Source organism: Xiphophorus hellerii, chromosome 18 (genome assembly GCF_003331165.1).
Source record: "Xiphophorus hellerii strain 12219 chromosome 18, Xiphophorus_hellerii-4.1, whole genome shotgun sequence".
Classification (NCBI taxonomy): Eukaryota; Metazoa; Chordata; class Actinopteri; order Cyprinodontiformes; family Poeciliidae; genus Xiphophorus; species Xiphophorus hellerii.
The window spans coordinates 18,082,583-18,099,815 of record NC_045689.1 but is presented as its reverse complement, the minus strand read 5'-3'; the positions used below and the strand labels follow the sequence as shown (position 1 = coordinate 18,099,815).

General features: G+C 40.0%; 1 protein-coding gene across 4 annotated transcripts in view; it reads left to right on the top strand.

Moving 5' to 3' along the window:
- sphkap (SPHK1 interactor, AKAP domain containing) overlaps nt 1-17,233 on the top strand; it is a 120,565-nt gene that overhangs the window by 97,791 nt on the left and 5,541 nt on the right. For all 4 annotated transcript variants that reach the window (XM_032545473.1, XM_032545476.1, XM_032545474.1 and 1 more), the window contains 4 exons: nt 9,540-9,599; nt 9,989-10,129; nt 11,457-11,715; nt 11,974-15,310. In XM_032545473.1, the coding sequence (XP_032401364.1) occupies nt 9,540-9,599; nt 9,989-10,129; nt 11,457-11,715; nt 11,974-15,310 (3,797 nt within the window). The remainder of the gene's footprint in view (nt 1-9,539; nt 9,600-9,988; nt 10,130-11,456; nt 11,716-11,973; nt 15,311-17,233) is intronic.

Genomic DNA, 17,233 nt, shown 5'->3' with positions numbered 1-17,233 from the left:
AGACATTTAGTATGTGAATACCTACAACTAAGAAAAATACATTGCAAAACATTTGTAGTCCAGGATACACAAATATAAACAAAGAATTAAACTGAACATGTCAAGATCTAACAAACATAAAAAAGGAAATGATAAAAAAAACACCAAGAAGGAAATCTAAAACCCAAACACCCCAGGAACTTGACAATAGCTCTTTTAATTTCACTCGGGTCGCAGCTGCACACTTCTGAGCGGCGCTGTTTGTTGTCTTCTCTGGAACATTTCTCATAATTGATTCACCTGCACCTAGACCTGCAGCATTTTATTACAGCAGCCTTGTTCAGCTGCTGGTATTTCTTTCTAAGTCTTAGAATGACACAAAATGACAAAAACACTTGTACGAAAAAGAGGAAAGGAAGTGAAAAAAAAGGGAAAAAAAGAGAAAAGAATAAGAAGTAAGAGCAGCAGCTGTGTGTGGGAGGATCAGAGTATTAAGCAGAGAAGGGGAATGATGCTTTGATGGACAAAGGAAACTCAATGTTTGCAAAGGTCCGTTACTGTGATAACGTAAGGACACATTGTATGTAGAAGCTGTAGCCCCGTCTGCAGAAGCTCTGAGTGCAGCATAGAGATTTAAAAAACTGTCTCCATGGAAGAAAGCCCAAATAGGATTTCATGCCCAAGTAAATTGGCGCAATCAGCAGAACACATACATCATTATTCCCAAAGCTCAGCTCTGGTCTTGAAATAGATAACACAATTCCGGCATTGGGGTGATGATGTAGAGCAGGTAGAGATCAGTGAGGGTGTCACTTCATTTACATTGGTGCAACATTTTGTCACAAGAGTGGATACTACAAGTCAGGAAAACACTCACACTTAAATCGGCCAATACCGATGCCAATGCCGATATATTGTGCATCCCGAATACACACATACTTTCAAGTCCCTCTTACAGAGAACATCAGCCAGGCAATGTTAACATTCTTAACACCATAGTCTCCTTCTTAATCTAAAAAAAGAAAATATGAAAAGAATTTGTGGCATACTGACAAATTTAGACCAAACCATTATTTTGCAAGAAGAAATCATTTTGGACTCAAGGGACACTTTGTAAAATATACACTGCTCAAAAAAATAAAGGGAACACTCAAATAACACATCCTAGATCTGAATGAAAGAAATATTCTGATTGAATACTTTGTTCTGTACAAAGTTGAATGTGCTGACAACAAAATCATCAATGGAAATCAAATTTATTAACCAATGGAGGCCTGGATTTGGAGCCACACACAAAATTAAAGTGAAATAACACTACACGCTGATCCAACTTTAATGTAATGTCCTTAAAACAAGTCAAAATGAGGCTCAGTATTGTGTGTGGCCTCCACGTGCCTGTATGACCTCCCTACAACGCCTGGGCATGCTCCTGATGAGGTGGCGGATGGTCTCCTGAGGGATCTCCCCCCAGACCTGGACTAAAGCATCCGCCAACTCCTGGACAGTCTGTGGTGCAACGTGACGTTGGTGGATGGAGTGAGACATGATGTCCCAGATGTGCTCAATCGGATTCAGGTCTGGGGAACGGGCTGGCCAGTCCATAGCTTCAATGCCTTCATCTTGCAGGAACTGCTGACACACTCCAGCCACATGAGGTCTAGCATTGTCCTGCATTAGGAGGAACCCAGGGCCAACCGCACCAGCATATGGTCTCACAAGGGGTCTGAGGATCTCATCTCGGTACCTAATGGCAGTCAGGCTACCTCTGGTGAGCACATGGAGGGCTGTGCAGCCCTCCAAAGAAATGCCACCCCACACCATTACTGACCCACTGCCAAACCGGTCATGCTGAAGGATGTTGCAGGCAGCAGACCGCTCTCCACGGCGTCTCCAGACTCTGTCACGTCTGTCACATGTGCTCAGTGTGAACCTGCTTTCATCTGTGAAGAGCACAAGGCGCCAGTGGCGAATTTGCCAATCCTGGTGTTCTCTGCCAAATGCCAAGCGTCCTGCACGGTGTTGGGCTGTGAGCACAACCCCCATCTGTGGATGTCGGGCCCTCATACCATCCTCATGGAGTCGGTTTCTAACCGTTTGTGCAGACACATGCACATTTGTGGCCTGCTGGAGGTCATTTTGCAGGGCTCTGGCAGTGCTCCTCCCGTTCCTTCTTGCACAAAGGCGGAGGTAGCGGTCCTGCTGCTGGGTTGTTGCCCTCCTACGGCCTCCTCCACGTCTCCTGGTGTACTGGCCTGTCTCCTGGTAGCGCCTCCAGCCTCTGGACACTACGCTGACAGACACAGCAAACCTTCTTGCCACAGCTCGCATTGATGTGCCATCCTGGATGAGCTGCACTACCTGAGCCACTTGTGTGGGTTGTGGAGTCCGTCTCATGCTACCACGAGTGTGAAAGCACCACCAACATTCAAAACATCAGCCAGACAGCATAGGTACTGAGAAGTGGTCTGTGGTCCCAACTGCAGAACCACTCCTTTATTGAGTGTGTCTTGCTAATTGCCAATAATTTCCACCTGTTGTCTATTCCATTTGCACAACAGCAGGTGAAATTGATTGTCAATCAGTGTTGCTTCCTAAGTGGACAGTTTGATTTCACAGAAGTTTGATTTACTTGGAGTTATATTGTGTTGTTTAAGTGTTCCCTTTATTTTTTTGAGCAGTGTATTTCATGTGTGTGCAAAGTCTTAAAGACAGTTTGGGAAATATGTTTTATTTGTAACATTTTGAAAGAAAATTAACTCCATCGTTTTTTGTGTGTGGCTTTCTTTTTGCCACATAAACTAGATTTGTGGAGCTCCTCCAGAGTTACCACTGGCAGCTTCTCAGACCAATGTTCTCTGTAGATTGTACTGTAGGTTCGGGATCAGTGGCTAAAATATGTTTTGCATTTCAGTTTCAAATATATTGTGATGCTTTTCATCACAATATTAAGTTTCTTGATGTCAGCCTGCTGAACTCTGCTGTGCAGACTTCAAAGTGTTGCTAGAGTTTGTCTGCAAAATAAGAGATTGTTTGCTACTCCAGCTTTGCATCTTTTACTAGTATGGGGTTTTTTTCCACCAACGTAAAGCAAGTTAAATATTTCACCTCCCATGCAAATGAAATTGAATGATTTTAGCAAATAAATTTTAAAGCATTTGAAAGTGTGTGGCAGATGTGCTATTTATGTGCTATTTTTCTCTTTATCTTTAGAAGGAAACATTCTTCATGTTACTTGAAAAAAAGCCAAATCCAGAAATTATGTTTTTGCTGATTGCAAAGTTAAAGTATTTTTTACAACCTCCAAAGCTTCTTAGTTGTTCTCCTTGGTTTCATTTTAGTAGCTTATTAGGACTTGTGGTCAGGTCAAGTTTCACTTGACTGTTTACTCTAGTGCTGAGCACATTGTAAATTTGCATGAGTCAGGGAGCTCATGGAGTCAGAAAACAAGCACATCTCCAGTATATCCTGGATCTTTGACCTGCGAGAGGTCAAATGTTTTACGCAAACAATGGTTTCACATGAAACAGCAGAGAACATTCACCTTGAACAGTTCCACAAATCTATGTATGCTTTCTAAAAATCTATTTTACCTCGAACAGATAAAAATGGAATGTTCCCCAAAGCCATCAGGAGTCATCGAGGGCTTCAGTGTGTTGAGAGAAGGTGCTAAATCAGAGGTGTCAAATTCTATCCCTGGAAGGACGGAGTTCTCCACTGTACTATTAGGTGTGTCCAACACAACTTTTAGTTATCAGGCTCTTCTATTTGGAACCAGCTCACAGTTTTTTTATCCATGAGGCAGACATCCTGTCTACTTTTTAGATTTCCTTGTGGTAAAGCTTGTAGTCAGTGGACTACATTAGCTATCTCTATAGTTATGCTGCTAAAGGCTTGGGCTGCTGGAGGATATATTGACCACTCTTCTAGTAGTACGTTCTTCCTGCTACTCTCCAGTTTTACTTTTTCTGCTGGTGATTCACCTTTTAACTTTTCGTTCTCTCTGGGATTTTTTCTCTTCATAGAGGTTACATCTGTCCTGGTGCTCTGTTTAGCTGTGACACCTTCCTGTAGGGAGGCATTGACTTAGCTACAGCTGCTATGACGTCATGCTCTTTTCCACTAGATCCGAGGTCTGCAACGCCAGTCCTTGAGAACTGTAGTCCTGCATCTCTTAGATGTGTCCCTGGTCCAACACACCTGAATCGAATGGCTGCTCTGTATGCAGTCAAGTTTTTGAGAGTCTTGCTAATGACCTGATTATTTGACTCAGGTGTGGTGAAGCGGACACATCTAAGCCTCGAGGACTGGAGCTGGAGACCCCTGCTCTAGATGATACATCTGTTTCTGCCTTTATGTATTCAACACTGTCTCTCTCTCTTACCAGTAAAATAAGCTGTTGCTTCAATTAACTGTGTGCGCTGTCTTTCATTCTTTAGATATTTTTAACTGGCTCCCAGTTTATCTGTTTGGCTGTATTTCTTTCCTGTGATGTCACAGCAAGAGCTGTTGCTATCATTAACTGTCCATATTTTCTTAAACATAGAAAGTGCTTTGTCCTCTCAAAACACCCAGTGGGTTGTTGCAAATGGTTGCCCACTCTGTTGGAGGTTTCTCCCTAAAGAGAAATTCTAAAAGCTGTCCACATGCATGCTCAGCACAAAGGATTGCTGCAAAGTTAACGACATAGGGTCTGATCTACAAAGATTCAAAATAAGGAACCCTAATTGTGTGAGCAAAAATAAAAATAAAAAAGTTAGTTCAGCAAAAAGCTTAATGGTCCGTGAAGCTATAAGGATAAAACAAACCAAGCCAGAGAGGGGACTTTAGCTCTGTTCCCAGCTGAGTTTATTTTTGCTGTTGGACAATTTTGCTAACCGCTACACTCAGTAACTTTACTGTCCACATTCACTGTTTTTTTGTTCAGGTTGCTGAATATCATGTCCTGTTTAACTGTCTGGATAGTTTAGGAGTTCTTGTCATAGTTTGCTTCTAGGGGGATAGAAATTGCAGAGTAAATTTTCTAACTTATGAAAATTTGATTTAAAGAGATTCAGTTATGATGCAGTTGGAATAGAAAGGCTTGAAACACCTTTGTAGTTTATTGAAGTAGCATAATTTAGCAGTGCTGCAGTTTTCTAACATTGATCTGTGGAGTCTTTTTTTTGTCTCCTTTACTATTCTTCCCAGTGTGGGTGGTGATAAAATAAACTTGGGTTCTTATCCAGACTGGTGTGTCCCAGTTAGAGTAGTTTCAGACTTTTTAGTATTGCTCTGGCTGCAGATGTGGGAAGAAACTATTTCCATAAAACCATTTCCTGACTGAATAAGATCAGAACAAACCTGTCTTACTCGAATGACATGTTCTACCTTTCCCATTTTAAAGTGTACTGTTGCACACTCTATTTCATCTGGGAAAAATACATTACAAATAAACCTTACTTAATTAATAACTTACTAAGATAAATTGGCTTCTCTGCCTGGTCATATTTATAACCCAAGGAAACAGGAAGTGAGGGATTTCTAATTAAAAAACCCTAGACACATTGATCAACATAAGAAAGTATTCAAAAGTTTCACTGATTGGGGCAAAAACATAACACTAAAAATAATTTGTTATACATATTTATTTATTTAAATTTTTTTCCTCTTAAATAATAGAGACTTGAAATAAAATTGAGGTTTTCTGAAAAAATAATAATAAAAAGGATGATCTATGAATATGTTGTACTACTGTAGTAAAAGATTGATGTATGTAAAATACTTTTTACCACAACTGTCAGTAAGTGTGTGAGATGCTGTATGATGTTGCCGTTTACCCATGTCAGTTTATTGAATTCATATTTTTTTTAACTTTATTTCCCGATTTTTACATTTAAGTCATCCTGGGTTTGTTTATTAAGGTTCCACATTTTACACCATAAAAGCAGAGCCGCATACACAAACACTACCTCTCCACATAACACAGTTTCTATGTTCACTTTGACTTTTGTGATTTCTAGTGTTATTATGATTGGTCATCACCCCCGTTCGCTACATCTTTATCACCAGACAAATACATTTGCCCTTCATTTGTTTTAAGCCCACGCTTTATCTTTCCCAGCTGATGTCTACATGGTCAGACCTTCAGATGCGAGGTCATACATGTGTTTATCGTCAAATGTCTTTGGAAAACCGATGGAATCAGCGCGTGTCCTCAGGTTTATGTCGCCATCAAATGCCTAGATAGTTGTCCGCTTCCCAAATTTAGAACAGCTGCCTCTCGACTCTCACCGTCTGACGGGGTTAAATTGCTTCAACCCTTCTCAAGGTCAGAGGGATCACTCCATTTGCTTTGCCTGCATGTTGTGAGCAGGCAGCGTGTTGGCAGGCAGGAGGAGGTGTTGTCACTGCTTTCTCTTGGAGGATTTTCAGTATCAGGACATGTAAAAACTGCTGAGGTGCTTCTGAACAAACATCCTGCTTATGCGTTGTAAAAGATTTATTTAGAATGCAAGTAGAAACTTTTAAGACTGTTTGTATATATATTGCATTTATTATAGCCCATGCCTTTCCCTTTGAGTAAATTGTAAAGCCAGGTGCTGGTCTTTGTTTGTAGTAAATTTTGTGAATTAATCCCAGCTGCTGTGTGTACGTCGTTGACATTTAAAGGCTATGCTGACAAAAAGATCCTCATCGTGCTCAGCAATCTGACATGAACAATGGAGAGCAAGTGCGCAAACTATTTTTTACTGCTCAATGAGTCGATTGCTATTATTATTTTTGTGAGTAGGAGGTAACAAAATATGTGTTTGGAAAAAGGCCAGAGGTGACACATGCACTCAGTAAAGGGCAGAGGACCAAAAAAAAAACAACAAAAAAAACATCTCAATGTTTTCAGGGTGAGACAGACAGGCCTTTATGGGTTGTTAGCCGGGAATGACTTCTTTTATACATGACTGAGTCAATTTTCAAGAACCAGCTACCATCACATTGTCCTTGATAGTTGTGGAAAGGTTTGGATAGAGGATCCCAGTTATAGGCTGAGACATCTGAGACATTGGTTTCCTATGATTTTTCTGAAATATAGGGATTATTTATGTTGCTTTACAGGATACATGAAAAGAGAGTCTGAATATCACCTCCATTCTAATAAATAACTCCTAACACTGCACTGATCTTTATACTCTTAGTAGGGGTGTAGTGAAATGTTGTGCACCTAGTGCACCTATTTTTAAAACCTGTTTTGACATGAGAAAAAGGTAGTTCTGGAGTCGCTCTGATGTGCTGACCAAGTTAACCAAGAAAGACTTAAGAGCTGAGAACATTTGTCAACAAAAGCTTTGAGGAAGCCTTCCACACATCAAATAAAGCATTTTGGGGTCTCACTATAAAAAAAGACAGAGTGACAGCCAAGATACAGCTGATCTCTAAGCACTGTGATCACGATAGGATAGGATAACGATGCCAAAGTTGACATCCAGTTCAGGGCTTCCCATCAGGACTAGACAAAAGAGCGAGTGGGAGGACTAAAATACTTGAATTATTAAAACCTGAACTGGGACACTGTCCACTGAGCAGAGACATTGATTTAATTCGTAAAAACACAAACAAGCCCTTTTCAAACCTTTCTTGGAGTTAGTGGTACCAAAGATTGAGACAAACAGATTGATCAAACTTTGATTGGACTATTCTATGCTGATGATAGTCTTTATTTTTTAAAGATTTTTATGACACTAGTGGTCTTTATTCATTGATAACTGGACAATAGAAGGCCAGAGAGAGACGTGAAAGACATGCAATTAAAAGTCTAGAGCTGAGACTCAAACCTGGAACAACTGGATTGAGGATTATAGATTCTGCATTTGGTGCAGCTGTCTTTAAAACACAGATTGTGATTGTAACTTTCCACATCTATGTATGAAAACAAAATACTTAGAATTCTTGATTTTCTGAAAAGACTGAAAATCTCTTCAATTTGTTCTGTATTGTCTAGTAGAAAATTGCAACTATTGTATCAGTTATTATCAGAAAAATTTATTGTAATAAGAATTTGTTATCTTGTGATGATTTCTAATAGATGAATGATACAAACCACTAAAACTAACGGTATTTATTAATAGGAGGTCTTGTGCATAGAAAATGTGGTTCTGTCATTTCTGTACTAAAGTACCCTCTTTGATTGAGATTATGTCATTGTAGTAGCAATGTGTGCTGCTTTGTAATTGCACAAGACTGCCTTGTTTCAGTATTTACCAGACTATAAAATTTTTGGGACCATGCACACAAACTCTGCTGTCCAGTAACATATTACTATGACCAGTTGCATAGACTTTTACTGCTGGTAATGTCCATATATTGTCTAGATCTTAGTGGTCTAGATGTTAAACCTCTGGATAAGTGTTGAAAACATAAACATGATTAAAAAAAAATGTATGTATTAAAATAATGTATTTAGTTAATAATGGTTTATCTCATTAACATATTATCAGGAAGTATAACAATAATATCACATTGTCATGTTTTTCTAATACTGTGCAGCCCTCCTCTTTAATAATAACATTTTAAATTAATCACCTATCCATATTCTCTGATTTTGTGAACCAGGTTTGTTGCTGCCCCTTTTGTTCCTGTAATGGATTTTACAATATAGATTGAAAGTTAACATGATGTGATATAATATTAAAAAATGATAGAATATAAAGTACACAGACCTTGACGTGTGATCTTCTGTGGCATTATGACACAACCTTCCGGGGAAATGTCTCATCTAATATAGCAAAGATATATTTAAAAAAATGAAAAGGATGTAAAAAATAATATATCTCACAAGTGCTGTTCAAAGTTCTCTTGGGTGACTCTAGCTCTTCTTAGCTACATGTCAAATAATTTCAGTCTATGTTTATTTATAGGAAGTTGATAAATATAGAAAATGTAGAAAGGTAATAATAGATATAGCCAGTATAGAAATACTGAGGTAAAAAAGCAAGAGTAAGTCGTTAGCCTTACTCTTGATGAATGATACAATCAGGTATGATCAGGTTTGATCTGCAACGACAACCAGGTACTTGGAAATGTCGGATGCGCATGTGACTGAGACATAAATATCTTTCTTTTCTCAGTGTGTCACAGTACCTTGCACGTATATGCTGAACCACCTCCACATGGTCCTTAGAGCTGCTCTATCTTTATTTCATCGTGGCCACCCCAACTCACAAAAGAGTTTGCTGTTAATTCAAACAGCGTCTGTTAAGCGTCCCCAACTCCCAGCACTGACATGAAGATTACACACCATTAAACTTGCAGCCTGAGGCAAAGGTGTGTGAGGTGGGAGGAAGAAGGGAGTTGAAGTCAAGGTGAAGGATGGAAACCCTGGAGAGACATTGCCCGATCTGTGGTTACTCAGGAAAAGCAGACAGCTGCTGGCCCTTTAAATCAACATTGCAAGGGTGTCTTTGTGGAAGGTCAGAAGGATTTGGGTCATTGAAATGTCCTTGTGAAGAAGCAGTGCATTGGTTTTTTGGCAGATCGTCCTCTGTCTTAGTTTTTCTCTGATGTCATGTCTTTATCTGTCTTTCCCCCAGATCTGTTTTGTGAATCTGGACCCTCAAAAAACAAATTGTCGAGATGATAAAAACAACAAGGTGAGTCAATTCCTTGCTCATTTGCACTCTCATCCCTCCTGTTGTTCTAACTTTCTGTTATATTTCCTGCCCACTTTATATCACTCATGAACTATGTTCATTGTATTCCACATAAGCATCTTTCTTCCGTTGCCATGGATTCAAGATCGTTACCCAATATTACAGGGCTTATTTGTTAAATGATATGCAGATTTTGTAGCCTTTTTTGCAGCTGGCAGTGGGCGATCAATAAAAATTCCATGCGGTTCAGGACTTATCACAGGATGGAACCTGTAATTACATGGACTTGCCTTAGATCCACATAAAGCATATTGCATTCAGTTTGAATCTTCATAAGAGTCTTTTTCCATCATTAAGTGTTGTCTCTGTGGTTGGCATGTGTCTTGCAGAAATTGGCATCAGTGTCTCCAGACCTGCCAAAGCTTGTTGAATTACTGACCATCCACCAGCCCAAAGAAAATGAGATCCTACTGCTCGGTGGCCTGGAAGCGTCAGAAATATGCCAAACACACCCACACTCCCCCTTGCAGGTAAGTGTGCAGTAGGCTTCACGTCTTGCAAATTTTCTGGACTGTAAAGTGTGCAAATTGTTCCATTATGCAATAATTTATTGTGATTAGATCCGAACCTTTTGTGGTAGTTATACTTGCAGTATAGCTTAGTGATTACTGTAGACCTTTGCTGCCAAACTGCAAGGTTAATTTATTGTAAAATCATGGTTTTGTCTTGATTATTTTTCACATAAAGTGATATAATGCAAAACAAATTCACTAAGAAAGTAAACAGAGAGTTAAGCACATTTAAAATTTGCTTCACTAGGACTCACTTTGTTGTTCTCTTTCCACCCAGTCTCTATGCATTACAGGTTGGAAAGCAGCTTAGGCCAGAACCATGGAATTTATGACCCAAGAGCCTTGACCCTTTATACGATTTAGACCAGTGGTTCTATACAAAAAATACTGAACTCAGCATCACTTTAAATTAATTCTACATGAAACTCTAACTTCTCTACATTCATTTGGGAAAAGAAAAAAAACGTTTTATGGAGGCTAATCAACATCCTAACCATAAAAAGACAAAGTGTTTACGTGGATTTTTAAATGTGAGTTAACAATACACATTTCCAAAATAACTGTTTGGAATGTAATATTTGTTTGGTCGTATTTGTTATATCCAGTCATAACTATACAGTTTGCATGCCACTAAGATATTCAAACTGCTGTATGGAGTCACACTAGAACAGATGTTTTGAGTCAGTAAAACAAATCATAATCCCCAATGTGATAAATGTTAGAGAGTTGGAAGCAGTAATATAACAATAATTTGTTGTAATGTTTTGCACTAAAATCAAAGGCAAAATGGCTCTGTCAAAAACACATGGTTGTTCTCAGTGAGTTCAGCTTGAATTCACATTATCACTCTAAATATTCAGTTAATCACAAGAAACAGAAGCCAGTGAAAATAATATTTAGACTTGATAACCAAAAGCACTTGTGGAATGAGTTTGAATTGAGTTCGAGTTATAATCTGGAAATCAGTCATAGCTAACTATGATTACTGCAAATATGCCAGAAGCCCCAGGTTTTATCAAAGATAGAAAGCAAGGTTTAAGAAATCTTTGAAATGAATTGTACTTTTAAGTGCAAAGTTCTTATTAGGAACTCTTGTTCCTAATAAGAAACTTTTAAATAATTTATATTAGTTTGCTTTAGAAAAGTCATGAAATGGGCACAGAGGGAACTTAATGTTTTTGGTTTTACGTATGACTTAGAGTTTTACTTAACTTTGCTCCTAGTGTGCATGAAGGCATATCAAATTTATATGCCAAGATTCTAGATGGATTTCTTCTTCTTTCAGGGTGGGCAGCGCACAGGTGTGTGCTTGCTTCCATGTTCAGGAAAGAGGCACTCGACCCCTCCTGCCGGCATCATCTTAGAGATCAACAAATTTCTGATTGGTATGCAGTGGGGAAAGGAGCAACAACAGCAGCACGGCCAAACTACTGGACAAAAGGTTGATGATGACACCAATCGTTCAATCTCGTCAATTGAAGAGGACTTCCAAACGGCATCAGAACACCTTGGAGAGGATAGTGAAGATGATGGCTTAAGAAATGGTAAGATTTTTAGCAGAGTGTTGGAGTTTGACACTTTTTTACAACCAGGATCAGTAAATATAGAGAAAAGAGTGTGAAATTCTGCGTAAAGATTAAAAAAAAATGGGACAAACTTCATTCAAAATCTTTCTGAGGGTAAACAAATATATATACGTTAATATTGTTCTAGTCTTAGCTTGCAGAAACTGTCAGAGTTGAATTCAGATCAGTGAGGACATTCTTCATTGTCTGTTTTCCTTTTCCCCTGTCTCCTCGCAGAACCAGTGAGTGGTGACGTGGGGAACAGCTCAGTTGAAGCTTCACAGAATCACTGTGTCAGGCATTCGTGTCACAGGGGACAGCTTGCTCGTCATCACAGCCAAGATGATAGTGACGTGAAAAGGGAGGGACTTCCAAGTGCAAGTGTTCATACAAAAGAATCTGCTGGCCACTACGCAACCAATCTAGCTGAGTCGGTATTGCAAGATGCCTTCATACGACTCTCTCAAGATGAAACTTCCTTTGTCCCTGAGGCAGCAATCAGTGTGTCCCTCTCTAGTTGTCCTTCCAACAGATCTTCAAAGACCAAGCAGCCTTCAAAACAACGGACCTGCTCTTTTGAACTACCCAAAATTGTAATAGTTCAGAGCCCAGACAACTCAGATGGAGCAGCAGAATGGTCAGAGACACAACCATCACACAGGCACGATCACAATATTCCTGCCAAGGCAGAGGAAATGCCTGAGACTGGGACGCAGGCTCCAACTTCTCAACACAGCAGTGGACACAAACATGTTGAAATGGCTTTGGCCTGTGCAGCGAGTGTTATTGGCACCATTTCTTCCCCAGAACTGACTGAAAAGCTTACTCTTGATTCTGCTTCAGTAGAGGTAACAGAGGAGGAGCTGCAGCAAGTAAAGGAGAGAAGTGACTATTCTGTGTCTTCAGCTATGTGTGGCATGGCACAAGTAGCCGGAGCAGTAGCAGCTGTGGAGTTAACTGAGGACTCAGTTGGAGATGGTGATTCTGATGTAGATTCCTCTGAGGCCTACACAGCCTCCCATGGTCTGATGTCTGCAGCCAAGGCTTCCACAGCCTTCCCTCTGCACTGCAGTGTGGCAGCAGGAACAAGTGTGGAAGCATTCAGAGCTAACATTGCTGAGATTTTGCACAGGGAAGCAGCAGAGGTCCTGACTCAACCACAAGGCTACAAGAGTGTGGCACACTTGCTGGAGAGAACACATAGCAAAATAGTGGATGGCATTACGTGTCCCAAAAAGTGCTGCATGGATGAGAGTGGGGTGGACGACCTAATAAATGAGGTTGCTGACAGTCTATTCAAACATGCTTTAGAGAAGGCCAAAAAGAAAAAGGAACTGGAGGGTGCTGGGAAAGATGCCCCCAGCCTCCAGGTCTTTCTTCAGGACAGCGTAAACAACTTGTTATTTGATATTCTCTGCTTGACCCAAAAGAAGATCAGTCACATTTCTGAAGGTGACCAAGGGTCAGAGGAAGTACAGAAGATTGTCATTTGTCCTCTAGAACCTGATGCTGCAAAGGAAAGCAAGGATCCATTAAGTCAGCTGAAGAGTTTGGTTGGCATGAGTCATTCCACTAACAGTGAGAACCTGTTCCACTGTACAGAAAGGTTTTCCATAGTCCCAGGACTGAAGAAGAAATATGTCTCTGAAGAAGGAGATGTAGTGGCTTCTTCCACTACACCACTCTTTAAAGAACAACAGCTGCAATCTCAACGCAGACAAAGTCAGCCTAAACCTAGAGATTTGCCTGATCAGCAGCAGAACAATGTTGTCATCAGAGAAGCTTTAGGTGAAATACCATCTCACAACACAGAAAGGAAGGGTCGAATAATGATGGGCAGTGACGGCAAACAAACTTCTCTAGTCTCACAGTCATCCCTCAACTCCTGCAGCTCCCTTCTCTCGTTAAGAATGGATTCTGACTTTAAGGCACCTATCACTTGTTATGCTGAGGATTTAGCTGCCACAGTGGTGTCAATGGCTACAGAACTGGCAGCCATTTGTCTTGAAAACTCCACAGGAAAACAGCCTTGGTTTTGTGCCCTTAATGGGACATCAACTGAAGTACCAGAAACCTACTTGATGCCAACTTGCCGTACAGTTTTAAGGAGAAAGGAGTCTCAAAGCAGCAATGTGGCCTCTAGAAAACACCGGGCACCCCGACTCAGCGAGATCAAAAGAAAAACAGAGGAACAGCCAGAACTAATGGAGAGACTAGTTAACAGGGTGGTGGATGAATCTGTCAACCTAGATGAACCACAAGACCCATTTGCCCTCTTTGCCTCAGAAGTCACAGCTAGAATCATGAATTGCCCTGAACTCAATGTGGTGGACACCTCCAAGTCAGGCCAGCAGCGTAGCAGATTACAGTGTGAAAAGTGGAGTCGTGGAAAGGCGTCTAGTTATGAGAGCATTCCAGAAGAAGACACAGACCCCTCAGGTGCACCAAACACTCTGGGCCCTGGCAGTCGGTTAGGTCAGAACTTAAGCCGTGGCAGCTCCATTTCTAAGCAGTCCAGCTGTGAGAGCATCACAGATGAGTTCTCACGGTTCATGGTAAACCAAATGGAGACTGAGGGCAGAGGTTTTGACCTTCTGCTGGATTACTATGCAGGGAAGAATGCCAGCACCATCCTGGCAGCAGCTGTGCAGCAGGCTGCAACAAAGAAAAATGGTCACCTTAATGTCAGAGCCTCCTCCTGTTTATCTAAGCAGTCTAGCACAGAAAGCATCACGGAGGAATTCTACCGCTTCATGCTCCGGGACATGGACAAGGAGAACAAAGAATGTGGCATTGCCAAAACTAAAGAATGGAGCAATAGTCTTTTCCCTCCTAATCCTAGAACACCTTTCTGTATACGGCAGTCTTCTGTCCCAGACCGGCGGTCCTCAGATTCGCGGTTGACAGTCAACTCTCCCATAAAAGCCAACTCTTTTGATGGATTTGCCCGCAATGTATATGGAGACACTCTAAATATCTATCCAACCAACTCAGTATCAGCAACAGGATTGTGTAAGTCAGACTCCTGCCTCTATCAAAGGGGCAAGACTGATCAGATTACTGACATGCTGATCCATGAGACCTGGTCAAGCTCCATTGAGTCCTTAATGAGAAAGAACAAGATCATTGCTGATCCAGAGGACAGTATTGAGTTGGAGGCTGCAGGAGACTCTCAGCCTCATGTGCAGCAATTTGCCAATCGATTGGCAGCTGACATTGTGGATATTGGTAAGTCGGCACTTGGAGGACAGCAAGATGTAGCTGGGATAACGGCTGGGCCACACACGCAGCCGCACACACCCGTTGTTGAGAGGAGAAGAGGCTTTAAACAGTCTCATCTGGCTTGCAGTCGAATTCGAGCCAGCCAGGAGCAATCTGGGTCTGGCATGGGGTCCGGAAGTTGTGATAGCAATACTTCTTGCACCAGGGGTCCAAGAGATGTGCCACTCATCCACATTGAGGGAGATCAAAGGGTTGAAGAGACTCTTTCAAAGCCTGAAAGGACAGGAACAGGACCCCAGGAAACATCTGTTGATGTCATGCGAATGGAGATGCCTATTGCCAGCAGTAGCAGGTATTATTACACAACTTATAATCCTGTAGGAGAGTCAGACCTATTGTTAAAAAAGGAGATATTGTTTATTGATCCAAAACAGAATTGTCTTTGTCAAGACATGAAAGGATGTAAAGGGTAAGCGAGGATCACATGGGTATTTTTAAAATAAACATTAAAGCTGGACGAATAATATCCCTGAAGAAGTAATAGATGACATCAAAGCTATTCTTAGAGTTTAATCGAAGTCTGGCTGGCACAAAGGGGAACTATTGACATACAAAACAGATCAATTTTAAAAGAATGTGTGGTTTGACAAACCTTTGACTAGGCTGTGACTCATCGTGTCTGGGTGATGCACTGTGTGCAGAAGGCTTTTTGTGGTGTCTTCTCTCTTTTGTCCAGCTGAACTCCCTGTAATAAGGATCACTCTTGGATACCACGTTAAAGTCAGAACACAAATGCACATAAGCATTGATAAATACACAAAAGGATCAGGGAGGTTTTGTGCGTTAATATTCCTGCACATCTAAAGTAAACTAGTCAAACATTTAGCAAGATTATGATATTAACACTGGGAGAAATTATCGTTAGTGGCTGCTCTTAAAAGCCAAATATTAATTAGAGAACATATTAGTCAAGCAAAAACTTAAACACGGTTTAAAAATTATATTGAAATGTGCAGATATTAAAAACTCTGTGTACAGTTAAAAAGAAATATGTATGACCATAAATTCTTCTTAGGTGTGGTTGGAAATGATCCGAAATGTTGTATTACTTGTGAAATAGAATTTAGACAAAAATAGTTTCAAAAACTATTTATAAAATAGCAATGATGTAAATTATATGCAATAGTATATGTGTTTTCTAAATATATTTTTTGTGGTTTCTTTATAAAAAGGCAAAATTCACAAGAAAGAAATAGATTTAATGTGATGGCACTTAAATGACACTGAAGTAGATTAAGTACGGTGCACAAAAAGTTAAAGCTGATGTTTTGTTTGAGGAAAAGGGTTTCTTTTGTTGAAAACATCCATTAAACAGTTATATTTTTAATACCAGAAATTTTATAGAATTATTTATTGCATCATATTTTACGTCAGATGATTTTTAAAGTATTTTTTGCATTACCATGGAGACCATCTGGATGTTTTGCGTCTAGATGTTGAGAATTGTTCAGTTTCATGAGAATAGCCTTGGTGATGAGTCTTTATCTAGGGGTCTTTTGAAACAAGACAACACTGAAACTCTGGTAGCAAACATGATGCATTCCAGATAAAAAATCAGAATTTAAGATGATGATCCTAAATGCTGCCAGCAAATCATAAATGGAACATTTTATGCATCCAGATTCTAGATCACAATGTTGAATACAACATTGAGATTTTAGAGGAAACATAACAGTAATACTTAGTAATTTCAAAAGGCAAAAATACTAGCCTATTGTCCAAAATCAAAGTTAAAACATAAAGGAAATTGATTTGTTAAAATAAACGTCACAGTAAAAAAAAACTCATAGTGAACACTGAAGAGGATTGGAATAAAATGATCTCTAAGGAATTTTGTCTCCAATGTATGTTTTAAAATGTTTAAAATGAAAATCAGATAAGTATTTTGCCAATTGTCTACACACAAGAAAGTGTGATCTTGTGTGTTTCAATGACAATTATATCCTCAAAATGAGCAATACTCAACAGTAAACGAAAAGCTGGCAGTCTTCGGTCTCCAGAGAGCCATGAGACATGCTTCCGTTCACTTCACAATACATGTAATCCTGAAGCAAGTGGAGTGCAACTGTTATTCCCTTTGTCAAAGGGGAACTCAATCACTCGCCTGTTCAATTAAATCTGATTTCCCTCAAGAATTGTTGAGGATGGCAGCTTTCAAGCATCTAATTATGGCTTAATTTAATAAGTTTGCAAACAAATAAAGAAGGTAAAAAAA